The 14,738-nt window shown below is 46.0% G+C and overlaps 1 protein-coding gene across 1 annotated transcript in view; it reads left to right on the plus strand.

Annotated features, from left to right (window-relative positions):
- The first annotated feature begins 5,940 nt into the window (after nucleotides 1-5,940).
- The window catches only part of LOC124615987 (ejaculatory bulb-specific protein 3-like), a 53,373-nt gene continuing 44,575 nt past the window's right edge, over nucleotides 5,941-14,738 (plus strand). Inside the window, exon 1 of the mRNA XM_047144197.1 lies at nucleotides 5,941-6,034. Coding sequence (XP_047000153.1) covers nucleotides 5,980-6,034 — 55 coding nt within the window. The 5' untranslated portion in view covers nucleotides 5,941-5,979. The remainder of the gene's footprint in view (nucleotides 6,035-14,738) is intronic.

Raw genomic sequence — 14,738 nt, forward strand, 5'->3', positions numbered from 1 at the left:
TAACTCCCATAGTGCTCAGAGCCATTTGAACCATTTGAACCTCAAGACGTCTGGACGTGGTTTCACCTGGGTTTCGCCATGTGTTGAAGGCACTCACCACAGCACTCCCCGAACACAGGACAAGTCGTGCAGTTTCCGAAAGACCCGTGCCTTGCCACCGGGTCGTCACAATGTTCCCTCGGTCAAACTCAGACAGATCGTGCGCCGTCCCAATTCTACACACGGACGGCACCATCGCTGATGCTGCATGCACCGTGCATGTCTCTATCAATCGTTGCTCGCCACGTGACGCTTCTCTATCACCTGGACGGCTTTATGTCGATATTAGGTCGTTGGTCATAATATCCTGGTTGATCAGTTTATGTTATGTAATAAATGTGTGACACTTACTGTAAAATCCAGTTGCAATTTGACAACTACTACAACGTTCTTGTATCCCATAATTTGATAAGAAACATCTGTATAGTAACCTTCTACTAACTTGGGTAGATAAATGAAAACAATAAAAATAAAATAAAATAAATGAAAAAATAATCGGGTTTCGAATATGGGGCCAAAATTAAAAAGACGCGAAGCTAACAACGGAACAATCATTTAGTCTGATTTCACCGCGCTATAAAAGGCGCGTCAAGTACCTCGAAAATTTTGACCGTCGTTTTCTCAGAAGCGATTGAGTGTGTGCGGCTAAGCCTAGACCCGTGTTCGTTTACTTCCACTCCTCTTTCACCGAGCGAAGTTCCCAGGAAACCGGGCGGTGGCAGTTGGCCTGTCCTCCTCGTTAGTGAGGCAGCCTGAAGCCCGTCGACCGTGACCGATGCAGCTTATGGCTGTTTCTGGACAAAGGCCAATTCAGCTTGTGTCCGCATACAACAAGTACGGCCCCTAGCCATTTCTGATGGCCGAACAATAAAAATAAATACTCCCTCTGGTGCCTTTTAGACGGCGCTGAAGGTCATACTACTAAAGAGTGGCGCGAAATGAATGCGCAACCTGCTGTATGTGCACTAGCTCACCGAAACACGGCTGGACAGCACAGTCGTTAAAGGAACGTGTTTTACTACCGTATTCGGATTTGGATACAATGCTGCACTCGTCCCTGCTGCGAGTTACGAATCCTTTCAGTCACTTCCAAATCATTTCGTAAAGCCTGACAAGACTGAACAATTCGCTGCTCCATTTATTCAAACTTGACCGATGGAAGGGCTGTCTCTTCACTTATGAGACGATTCCTGAACCGTATTCTCACGTTGAACTGGGTTCAAATGGCTCTGAGCACTATGGGACTTAACTTCTGAGGTCATCAGTCCCTTAGAACTTAGAACTACTTAAAGCTAACTAACCTAAGGACATTACACACATCCATGCCCGAGGCAGGACTCGAACCTGCGACCGTAGCGGTCGCGCGGTTCCAGACTGTAGCGCCTACAACCTCTCGGCCACTCCGGCCGGCCGCTGAACTGGGGCTCCCAAATTTACAATCATGCCAAGTAAAGGAGAATTTCATTTCTTTTTTAGGTAATCCAAACTGGATAAAAATTTATCGAAAAGTGAACATTGCAAATATGAACAGACGGAAAAAATAGCAACCCAAGAGGGAATTGTGCGACATAAAGTAAAGTTGGTAGGTGTGTTTCTACATCCGACTGATGATGCCCATTCAGGTTTCGCACAAGTCGCAAAAGAGTGGCGCTAATAGCACCACAACATGAATGCAATTCAGGTTTGATTTAAACACACGCTGTAACGGTCGTGAGCGTTAGTTATCTTCGAGATTGGACAGGGCGAGTTGATGTTAGTCGAGAATGCCTTTTGCAGAGATGCCATTATCAACACCTTACTGAGTTTGAACGAGGTCGTGTAATAGGGCTATGAAAAGCTGGATGTTCTTTATACAGTACTGCAGAAAGACTTGGCAGGAATGTAGCCACTGTACATGATTGCTGACGGCGGTGGTCGCAGGAATGTACGGTAGCAAGAAGACTAGGCTCTGGACGGTCACTTGACACTACCGAGAGGTAAGACCATCGTGTTCGGCGTACGGCTCTGGCGCATCGTATTGCACCTGCAGAAGCCATCTGAGCAGCAGTTGGTACCACAGTGAAATAATGAATCGGTTACTTCAAGGACAGCTCCGAGCCAGACGCCTGTAACGTGCATTTCACTAAACCCAAGAGAGAGTTCACTGGAGGGCAGGGTGGAGGTTTTTTGTCTTTTCTGATGAAAGCTGGCTCTGCCCCAGTGCCAGAGGTGGCCGTGTGTTGGTTAGAAGGAGGCCAGTTAAGGACCTAGAATCAACCTGTCTGCACGCTAGACACTCTGGACCTACACCTGGTCTGGGGTGCCATTTCATATGACAGCAGTACTCTCGTGATTATCCCACACACACTGACTGCAAATTTGTACGTCAGTCTGGTGATTCTACCTGTCGTGCTGTCATTCATAAACAGTATTCCATGGGGTGTTTTACAACAAGATAAGCCCCCCACCCCCAACATACCGCTTTTGTAACCCAACATGCTCTACAGAGTATCGACACGTTGCCTTGGTCTGCTCGATCACCAGATCTCTCTCCAATCGAGCACATATGGGACACAATCGGACGACAACTTCAGCGTCATCCAAACACAGCATTAACCGTCCCTGTACTGACCGACCCAGTGCAACAGACGTGGAACTCCATCCCACAAACTGACATGTGGCGCCTGTACAACAGACTGCATGCCGCGCGGGATTAGCCGAGCGGTCTCCGGTGCTGCAGTCATGGACTGTGCGGCTGGTCCCGGCGGAGATTCGAGTCCTCCCTCGGGCATGTGTGTATGTTTGTCCTTAGGATAATTTAGGTTACGTATTGTGCAAGCTTAGGGACTGCTGACCTTAGCAGTTAAGTCCCATAGGATTTCACACACATTTGAACATTTAAACACAATACACACACACTTGCATTCTTGTAATTAACATTCAGGTGGTTACACCGGTTATTAAAGTACCCGCAACTAATATTTGCAGTTGCTTATCTTGCGCTTACATTAAACAGTGACGTTATGTACACAAATGTATACTCGAAATTTCATTACTGAACATTAACTTTTGGTGCTGCGATTTTTATCGTATTTATCGTACAACTACTACTACTACTACTACGTGATCAGGCCCAGTGGACCACACGCATCTACATGTTTCCTCCTCCACTGTATTCTGTCCATTGCTGCTATCCGCCATCCGTTCACATCTATTGACACTTGGTTTAAATCTTCATGGAGTCCATCCCTCCAACGCTTCTTGGGTCTCCCTAGCGGTCTCTTTCCTGTAGATGTGAAATCCAGGAGCTTCCGAGGCCATCTGTGATCCTCCATCCGGGCCACATGGCCGGCCCACTGCATTAGTTTGGCTTTGACAGTTCCTGCTATGTTGGGCTGCTGGTATAATTCCTCAAGCTCTTGGTTGTATCTAATCCTCCATTCCCCTATATCTGCATCCAGAACCGGTTTGTAATATGCCAGACTAAAGTAAGTGGTGATTTGTGACCACAGTTATCTCACACAGGGCTTGTAAGCGGATTCAAGTTTACTGGGACATTTTTGCTTCTACAGTATCGTAAGGTTTCATCCATCTCAGTTCGCGATGTTAATTATCATACACCCTTCATACAGGGTGTCCCAGGAGAAACGGTCAGTACTCAGGAATATAACAGGAACGATGATTCAAAGCCGAAAAGTCTAGCAAACGTGCGCTCCAAAATGTGTTCCTTAAGAGCTGTTCATCTTCACTGCCGTGAAACAAATCTCTTCCACAGCGAGCGCTACAGTCAGGAACCGCACGACCGCTACGGTCGAACGTTCGAATCCTGCCTCAGGCGTGGATGTGTGTGATGTCCTTAGGTTAGTTAGGTTTAAGTAGTTCTAAGTTCTAGGGGACTGATGACCTTACTAGTTATGTCCCATAGTGCTCAGAGCCATTTAAACCATCTACAGCAAGCTCTTTGCTTTCCGTAATTTGAGAGGTGGCAGTACGGACAAAAACAAGAACAAAATGTCCAGTAGACATGGGCTCGAAAGTGCATATCTGAAGAGCTATGAACACTTGTTCATCTTCACTACTATGAAACGCATTTCCTCTACTGAGCAAGTGCTCATAATATGCACTTTATGAAGCCCATGTTTACTGGACATTATTCTCTAATTTCGGCACACACTATCTCTTGCCAGAGTAGGGAAAGCAAAGAACTTGCAGTAAATGAGATCTGCGATATTGCAGTGTCCGTGCTGTTAAGAAGAGCGATGTAATATTCCTTCAGACGCACGTGTATGCATGTCCGAAGGGACAGTACACCTTTCTTCTTAACAACACAGTCACTGCAGTGTCGTATTTGTCCGCCGATATCAGGCAGCGACTTTCAATCAAAATGTCTTCCCTTGTACGTGAATTACATAATGTGTGTGAGAGTACAGGTTGTGACGCAGGAACGAGGTCGTATGGAAGTTTGGGTGCGGCCGTGAGTCGTGCACGGATAGAAAAATGGTTCAAATGGCTCTGAGCACTATGGGACTTAACTTCTGAGGTCACCAGTCCCCTAGAACTTAGGACTACTTATACCTAACTAACCTAAGGACATCACACACATCCATGCCCGAGGAAGGATTCGAACCTGCGACCGTAGCGATCGCGCGGCTCCAGACTGTAGCGCCGGCCGTGCACGGATAGCCTAACGCCTAAGGCGGCCACTAGCTTAAAGTGGAAATTCCGGTTTCGAGTTCCGGTCACTCACAAAATTTAATTGCCTTTTTCCTTTGCACAGTTGATGGTTTCTTGTAATAGAAGAGATTTGTTTCACGGCATCAAAGAAGATGTCCTCATAGATCTTAAAGGTATGGTCGGCCGGGGTGGCCGAGCGATTCTAGGCACTACAGTCTGGAACCGCGCGACCGCTACGGTCGCAGGTTCGAATCCTGCCTCGGGCATGGATGTGTGTGATGTCCTTAGGTTAGTTAGGTTTAAGTAGATCTAAGTTATAGGGGACTGATGACCTCAGATGTTAAGTCCCATAGTGCTCAGAGCCATTGCTAAAGGTATGCATTTAGAGCCCATTTTTAGTAGACACTTTGCTTCTAACGATCGTTGCTGTCATATCCCTGTGTAGTGACATTCCTCCTGGGACACCCTATATACGTTTCTTATGGATTCGTCTCTCAAATGGTTCAAATGGCTCTAAGCACTATGGGACTTTTCATCTGAGGTCATCAGTCCCCTCGACTTAGAACTAATTAAACCTAATTAACCTAAGGACATCACACACATCAATGCCCGAGGCAGGATTCGAATCTGCGACCGTAGCAGCAGCGTGGTTCTGGACTGAAGTGCCTAGAACCGCTCGCCTCACAGCGGCCGGCGATTCATTTCTCCATTGATCTTGGTCATGCTACGTATATTAAGACTTTTGATTTTAAAAGTAACTTAAAAAATGTACCTACACCAACAATGCTTCTTCATAAACAATGACTATCCAAAAACGCATACCAATAAATTCCAGATATACAGAAATGTTGCCTCCTGGTAAGATCAGAGGATATCCGCAACTATCTTCGCTAGAACTCCCCTACGTCATTCGACAAGAGCCACGGATAACTGCTTAAAAAGAATTCACCCGATATCTGTTCAGACGTTTGTACGGAAAGAGCAATTCCTTCGCATCTGTTATCTTCTCACAAACGGGAAATGCGAGCTACTAATGCAGCAAAAGTGATGCAGCCCTACTGACGTTGTCATTCTGTGGGTGGACAACTGTGCTGATCCGTCCCATCGGCATGCACGAGCCCTCTCTCGTGGCAAACAACAACAGGAATAAAAAAAAAATCAGGCGCCAGGAGGGGCGAAGGCAGAGAGAAGGAAGAGAGAGAGAGAGACTCGGCGACCCTGAGCGCGGCCCGGGCTGGGCGCCCGCCGCGCCGCAGCCACCCACCAGTGCCCCATGAGCCATCCAGCATGCCGCTCTGCCGCCGTAGCGCCGCCGCCGTCGCCGCTCTCCTCGCCGTCGCCGGTAAGGCTGCTGCCTCCTCATCGCTAACTCGCTCTCCTCCGAGAACTTGCGCTACCGCTTCACCACCCTGCCTTCGCACTGAAGACGATCGAGCGACATGGGCCAACGACAGAACAGCGGTAGTAACAGGTTGACAAGGACTGCACGGAGCTGTGTGGAACAGTGGCTAAGACTCTACAGGGGGAGAACTCCACCGGCAAATTTTCGAAGTGTGTTCCGTGATATTTTCTGGGTATTTTGGTGTACTGCACCCGTGCTCTCCGATAGCTCGTTATTCGAAATATCTACATCTACATCTACATCCATACTCCGCAAGCCTCCTGGCGATGTGTGGCGGAGGGTACATTGAGTACCTCTATCGGTTCTCCCTTCTATTCCAGTCTCGTATTGTTCGTGGAAAGAAGGATTGTCGGTATGCTTCTGTGTGGGCTCTAATCTCTCTGATTTTATCCTCATGGTCTCTTAGCGAGATATACGTAGGAGGGAGCAATATATTGCTTGACTCCTCGGTGAAGGTATGTTCTCAAAACTTTAACAAAAGCCCGTACCGAGCTACTGAGCGTCTCTCCTGCAGAGTCTTCCACTGGAGTTTATCTATCATCTCCGTAACGCTTTCGCGATTACTAAATGATCCTGTAACGAAGCGCGCTGCTCTCCGTTGGATCTTCTCTATCGCTTCTATCAACCCTATCTGGTACGGATCCCACACAGGTGAGCAGTATTCAGGCAGTGTGCGAACAAGTTTACTGTAACCTACTTCCTTTCTTTTCCGGTTGCATTTCCTTAGTATTCTTCCAATGAATCTCAGTCTGGCATCTGCTTTACCGACGATCAACTTCATGTGATCATTCCATTTTAAATCACTCTTAATGCGTACTCCCAGATAATTTATGGAATTAACTGCTTCCAGTTGCTGACCTGCTATTTTGTAGCTAAGTGATAAGGGATATTTCTTTCTATGTATTCGCAGCACATTACACTTGTCTACATTGAGATTCAATTGTCATTCCCTGCACAATGCGTCAATTCGCTGCAGATCCTCCTGCATTTCAGTACAATTTTCCATTGTTACAACCTCTCGATACACCACAGCATCATCTACAAAAAGCCTCAGTGAACTTCCGATGTCATCCACAAGGTCATTTATGTATATTGTGAATAGCAACGGTCCTATGACACTCCCCTGCGGCACACCTGAAATCACTCTTACATCGGAAGACTTCTCTCCATTGAGAACGACATGCTGCGTTCTGTTATCTAGGAACTCTTCAATCCAATCACACAATTGGTCTGATAGTCCATATGCTCTTACTTTGTTCATTAAACGACTGTGGGGAACTGTATCGAACGCCTTGCGGAAGTCAAGAAACACGGCATCTACCTGGGAACCCGTGTCTATGGCCCTCTGAGTCTCGTGGACGAATAGCGCGAGCTGGGTTTCACACGACAGCAGATGTTGACGGAATGGGCTGCGCTTCTTGTCTGGAAACAAACTTGTTTCATCCACTGACGGTATTTTCTGCTGACAGCGGTAATACTCCACTCTTCGCCTCAAAACCTGTATTCAGTACTGCTCGGCTGTGCCAGGGTCTGTCTTCTCGGCAGTTTTACCTGTACGGTAACTGAGTTACACAGAAGTATTGATAAGTTTACTTATGAAGAGCTGCGGAAGTTGAAGATGCTATTGCTTCTGCAACAGCTCAGGTCAGATGTTACACTTCTACTGCATTCAGTGAACCTATACAGAATTTTGTAACCAGCCTGGAAAGCGGTGCGTGGGTCTGCTCCTGAAAACTGAAAGGTTGACCGAATGAAGGAAGTGTGTAGGAGCAGGAGAAGGTAATGGATGTCGGTACTGCAACAAAGTAAAAGTGGTTCACTGGTGCATGAATATATACAGGGCATACATAATTTTGTAATGAGGTGCGAAGCCTTAAACCCGTCGTAAGCAGAGCAAAGTATTTGAAGCAAAGCTGAAGCGAAGTGTCCCGGCCGTCTCCTCTTGATCAAAGTCGGGAGAATCTGGAGCGGAGCTCGTAGATCTGGACAGCGCCTGCTAGAGGGCGGTGTCGTCGGTGTCGGTGTCATAGTGCCAACCTACGCCGTGGCATCGTAGCTATCGATACCACACAGAAGATGTATATCGGCCAACTCTTCACCATTAAAGCTATCCATACTACCGTGTATCACTGTCAACGTAGTCCATAACTCGCACTGCCTGAAAAACAAACCTAAGACAGAACCGTGCAGTACTGGAGGCAAGCTTGAGAGGCGAAGTGCAGTGGAGGGATTACTGTTGTCAACAGCACGTAGCGTGAGAGAACAGAACGAGTTAATCTGTTTATCTGCCAACAAGACACAAAGGGTATACCGTCCACATTTCGTTTATTGTGCAAACATATTCAATGCAGTTCTGGTTCAAAGATAAACAGAGCTAAGAAATAAAATGAAATGCACTTAAACTGTAACCAGCACCAGGAAACCACGGGTCTATTACACCAAGATACTGATCAAATATTCCTGAACAGCCAACGAAATTTTGTCGGTGAAGTTCCACTTCATCCTGTAGATTGGTATTTGAAGGAATGGGGTTCATATCCTCTTTAGACCGTTTTTACTGTCGTTCACATCTTTTAACCATTCTAGCTGATAGCCTAGATGGCTCCTTAGACGACCGATTGCCCAACTGCATTTTTTTTGTCAAAGCTAGTGTTCTGCGCCTTGATGTTGACAGGATTCTAACCCGTAGCTACCCTTCTTCGCTCCACTTGTTCACCCTACCTATGTCAGACATTAGCCCAAATCATTTTACGAAAAGTTCCTCCTGCGCAATCGATTCGTTTAGCAGAAGGTGGAGTTTTTAAAAATTTAAATCTAATTCGCAAATGCGAAAAAGTGGCAACAGACGCTTCCTACCCCAGCAAGATGGTCCTTCCCCGGTAGTCGGCCATTTGGCATATTTCTTCGCCTCTGAGGAACTAGATCTCAACGAGACATTGAACATCAGCCCCTGCGTGGCAAATACTCTTTCACTGCAGCTCCTGGTCTAGTTAGTTGAAAAACGAAAGAAAGTAGTTACCAACGTTGCCTCTAGATCAGGAGGGTCCCGGCTTCGATTCCTGGCCACGTAGGATATATATATTGTTGTTGTTCGAGTACTCGGTGTTTGTGTTGTACTAACACTCCCATCTCATCTTCATAACAAAGATGTGGAAGTCACCGAAGAGGCGTCAAATAGAAAGACTAGAGCAGATGTGGTCTCATGGCCAATAATGCCATACGATCATTTCGATTTTTTCTCTTACATAAAGTATGGAATATAAAGGATGGGGAAATTACCCAAATAGCATTTCCTTGGAGGGCTGTATAATACAGCTAATATGGGGCATTTTCCTGAACACTAACTTCCTGGTAGGATGGAAAGTGTTTAGCAAGTAGCGAGCGGCAACTCATATGGAGAATCGAGCTCCGTTTCCTTATTAGTTAGTAGTTATAGGATCCTGTCTCGTAAGTGTCAACCGCTTTGCTAACGATTTCGCTGGTCTGATTTAATTGTTGTTCCCATTACTGATCATACTAATGTGAAACATCCCACTACAACGATTCAACGCTGTCTGCATCTCACCTGTCGATGGTGAATAAGACGTGAAACAGTGAAACATTATCGTGTTAATCACTATCGTGAGTGCTTGTGCAGTGTAGTGCCATGTTAGTGTGTTGCGGTTGATTATGGAACTGAAAGAAAGGAACAGGATGAAAATCAGTGGCAGAAGGAAGCCACCTATTCCCGTACAGCGCCACTGAGATAAATGTCAACATCCGTCGATAGATCATCACCGTCATACTCTGCCACTGGATGAGACACTACGGAGAGGTCTGAGATATTAGTCAAGACGCTGTTGTACAGTTTTGTTATCAGGAGCGATAAGTTACTGTTTTTCTCACTGGAGGGCGAAATACTAGTGATAAAAACTTCTCCCATCTCTAGAGTTCGAACATCTACATCTGAAGCTATCACTAGCATAGTATTATGCATTGTATTAGTTTCGTTTTCTTTCTCATCCCCTATTTTTCGTAATATTTTCTCTGCTTCAGTTGTTAATGTTCCATGACATATTACTTTGTATCATGAGTGATATAGTCGTTATCCAGAAAAGTATCAGACACTACTCATGAAGTTGTCTTGCAGTCACGGTGTTTGTCAAATGTTTATAATGAAAATAAAACTCTAGAGAAATAAACCGTTGGGCGTAATGCCTCCGCGGTACAAAGATACTGGAAGTCGCCGAGAAGTGGTTAAGATTGTGGACTTGCAATGATGTGCCAATGCATCGTGACCGCTGTCTTCTGTGACATTGGATGCCGTCTGGCGGAGTTGCAGGCGCGTGCCGCAATAAGAAAAGTGTGCAAACGGAGGAGGAACGAATAAGGAATTATTGCAGCTACGATACGGTCCGCAAGTGGCGAAATCCACATGACATAATGCCCTTTGACAAGGGCAGATTGTTATATCCCAGCGTCCTGGGAAGAGCATCTCGGAAACGATGAAGCTGATCGACGCTTCACGAGCCACTGATTATCTATGGAAAATGTTTGGAGAACGGTGGAATCACGAGTAGGCGGCAAGGTGTTGGACGCCACAGCCTCACCACACCTGGACGTTCGCCAGCTGTGTGATTAGTTCGAGGTCGTGGCTAGCGCGGCGCTGCTGCCACGTGCCGATCACTGATGCAATGACGTTCATTGGCACTCGCTCACGATTTGCATGCTGTTCGAGACTCGAGTAACGCTGTCTGTTACGTCCTAGAACACAACCGTTCTCAATCAGTTCTTTATGTAATGCTGCATAAATTAAATAGACATTATAAAATAGTTTTAAAGTGAGTTTCGCTGTTACTCGCAGGTGCTGATATATGTTATTAAGAGATCATCAGACGGAAAAGGAAAGTTGTAACGCCTATCAATTTTATCCTAAGGTTTCCATGTTTGCTGCTTACACTGGGGTTACGGAAGTCGGGATAGGGATATGGACATATACAGATGGCGGTAGTGTTGCATACATAAGGTATAAAAGGGCAGGGCATTAGCGGAGCTGTCATTTGTACTCACAAGGGGAGGCCGCCAATTGTGAAATTCAGATTCGATTCATACTGTGCATAATAAAAGCTCATGGCCAGAGATGTAATGTGGCAAGGCACCAAGATGCACTTCTCAGCCGTTGTCGAGAAAATCGACAGTTAAAATAAACCGTTGCGGTGAAATACTGTCTACGATTAATAGTTTTCTACAGCGTCGTGGCGCAGCGGTAAGCGCTCGGGTTCGTAATTCGAAGGCCGCCGGATCGAATATCGCGCCATGGACCCTCTTTTTTTCTTTTTAGTATTTGTTTTTTGTAATTCAAATGTGTGTACACACACACACACACACACATATATATATATATATATATATATATATATATATATATATATATATATATATTCCCGGCAATCAGTTGCAACAATTATGCATATAATAAGTTGTTGAAAGTCGTTTGTCGTGGAAAAACTGGCGACTTCGAACATCATTATGTTTTCCGCAAACAAAGTTGTATTTCACAAATGTTATTAATTGTCTTCATAATGTTAACCACGTTTAGTTAACGGAAGACGTAGAAACGATATTCCGAAACGAATACGTATAGCGTAAGTCAAACGTTCGAATTAGAATAGAAACCCCACGAATACAAATTTGCTGTGGCATGTATCAAATATAAACTCCGTTACCTGCTCGTTACACTTGAAGGACAGATGTTGAATGGGCCGAAACGAGCCGCCGCATAACAGCGTAGTTGCCTGCTAACTTCGAAAGAAGGTAGATGCGGTCCCTAGCGCAACTTATAACATTGTCGAAAATCAGTCCGGACGTGAGAGCTTTGGTACACCCTGTTAAACAAACCGAAAAAATGGAGGCGGTACAATTGGAGAGCGATCCGCCTTCACCAACATGCATAAGCAATTCATTAATAGTTTTTATATATATATATATATATATATATATATATATTTATTTGAATTACCAAAAACTAATAATAAAAAGAATGTTGCACGGAGCGAGATTCGATCCGGCGACCTTCGCATTACGAACCCGAGCGCTTACCGCTGCGCCACGACGCTATAGAAAATTATTAATCGTAGAGAGTATTTCACCGCAACGGTTTTTTTAACTGTCGATTTTCTCGACAACGGCTGAGAAGTGCATCTTGGTGCTTTGCCACATTACACCTCTGGCCATGAGCTTTTATTATGCGCAGTATGAATCGAATCTGAATTTCACAATTGGCGGCCTCCACTTGTCAGATGAATCAGGTGAAAAGGCTTCTAACGTGGTTATGGCCGAACGACAGGAATTAACAGACTATGAACGCGGAATGGTTGTTGGACTTAGACACATGAGACATTACATTTCGAAAATCGTTATGGAATTCGATATTCCGAGACCACAGTGTCAAGAGTGTGCCGAGAACACCAAATATCAGGCATTACCTCTCTCCATGGACAACGCAGTGGCCGACGGCTTGTACTAAACGACTGAGAGCAGAGGCGTTCGCGTTGAGTTGTCAGTGCTAACAGACGAGCAACACTGCGTGAAATAACTACAGAAATCAGTGTGGGACATATGACGAACGTATTAGTTACGACGGTGCGACGAAATTTGGCAGCAGACGAACGACGCGAGTGCCTTTTGCTAACAACACAAAATCGCCTGCAGTGTCTCTCCTGGGCTCGCCGCCATATTGATTGGACCCTAGACGACTGGAAAACCGTGGCCTGGTCAGATGAGACCCGATTTCAGTTGGCAAGAGTTGATGGTAGGGTTCTAGTGTGGTGCAGACCCACGAAGCCATGGACCCATGTTGTCAATAAGGCACTGTGCAAGCTGGTGGTGGCTCAGTAATGCTGTGGGCTGTGGTTTCAAGGAATGGACCGGGTGCTCTGGTCTAACTGAACTACCTGGAGGCCATCTGCAGCCGTCCATGGACTTCATGTTCCCAAACACCAATGGGATTTTGATGATAATGCGCCATGTCCCTCGGCCACATGTTCGCGATTGGTCTGAAGAACAGTCTGGACAATTCGAGCGAATTATTTGGTCATCAACATCGTCCGACGTATATCCCACCGAACATTTATGGGACATAATCGAGAGGTCAGTTCATGCACAAAATCCTGCACCGGCAACACTTTCACAATTATGGACGGCTATATGGGTCAATATTTCTGCAGGGGATTTCCAGCGATTTGTTGAGTCCGTCCCACGTCGAGTTGCTGCACTACACCGGGCAAAATGGGGTCCCACACGTATCCATTGACTTGTGTCACCTCAGTGTAGAGTGAGACCGCAAGTGGGAAGTTTAGCAGCAAAGACCACTGTTGACTAATGGAAGAGACAAACTCACCAGTACAGTAGCATTATAGGCTTTTTCGTGAAAGTAGTGAAACTACAACAAAGTTTTAACCCCCTCTCTGTGCTTAACTCCCATGGTGCCTTCGATTACCACAGGTCCCCACGAAATCCCAGGCGAATGTCTGCTAAACTTCGTACTTCCCCAGAAGTCTTGAGCCCGCGGCGCTGTGCAACTGGATGATGGAGTATCCGGACACGGCCATCGATGTACTGTAACAAGAGACGAGACCCATCCGACCTGGCGACACGTTTCCACTAATCCACGCTCCAGTCTCGATGATCCCACGCCCAACTGAAATCGTAATTGGCAGTGCCGTGGCGTGAAGATGGGAACACGTAGGTGCTATTTGCTAAGGTTCCCCGTATTCAAAAATGTGACCTGAAGGGTGTACTCCGGAAATAGTTGTACAAATACTAGCATTTTACTATGCCGTCCGATCTGCTACAGATAGCCACTTATCCTGCTTTACGTAGCGGGCAAGTTTCCAATCTCCCATGTTCGATAATGAGTCGAGGGCGTGGAACACCTTGTGACGTAGTCGTGGTTTCTCTATCGATCAACCACTTTCCCTACGTGTTCAGGACAGCAGCACGTGAACAGCCGACGAGCTTCGCTGTTACCGAGGAGGTCGTTCCAAAGCGCCGCTTGTCACTGTCGCTGTGTCAGCGGATTTCCCCATGTGCTTCTCATATCGTCTCTAGAATGACTCCCCATTAGCCGCTAACTCCCCTTATGTACCTTACTTACCGCGTCACGTAGCCGCAACGCGACGCGGTGACATTGTATCTCGCCGTGGGCAGCGGTCATAATGTTTCGGCTCATCAGTCAGTATACTTTTTTCCCACCAGGCATCACACGAGAAAAGTAAGAAAGGTAACACTTGCCGAAGACGTCATTAGACACGGAACTCGGTAACAGACTTTTTGTTATTTTAATGGAATTGTTTATTTCTTCGATAGAACCGCGCCCACGTTCACCTTAATCGTTTTAGGAAACGCTGCTGCGAGATACTCTGCCTGCCAAGTCTGTAAATACAATGAAATACATTGCTACAGCCTGACAGGTGTGCTGGATTTTCTGGAGGTGAAGATGGTTTTGGATGCAATAGCTGCTAACCAGTTGTTGTTGTCCAGTGTCGAACTGGTGAGAGATTTTCTGCTGCCCATTTATCCGTTGTTATAACACGCTATAATCGACAGTAACCCCTAGAGGCAACAAATTGTAGCCTTCGGCAGCTAACTCTTAAAGCGGCATTTT

The sequence above is a fragment of the Schistocerca americana genome, chromosome 5, assembly GCF_021461395.2.
Source record: "Schistocerca americana isolate TAMUIC-IGC-003095 chromosome 5, iqSchAmer2.1, whole genome shotgun sequence".
NCBI classification, from domain to species: domain Eukaryota; kingdom Metazoa; phylum Arthropoda; class Insecta; order Orthoptera; family Acrididae; genus Schistocerca; species Schistocerca americana.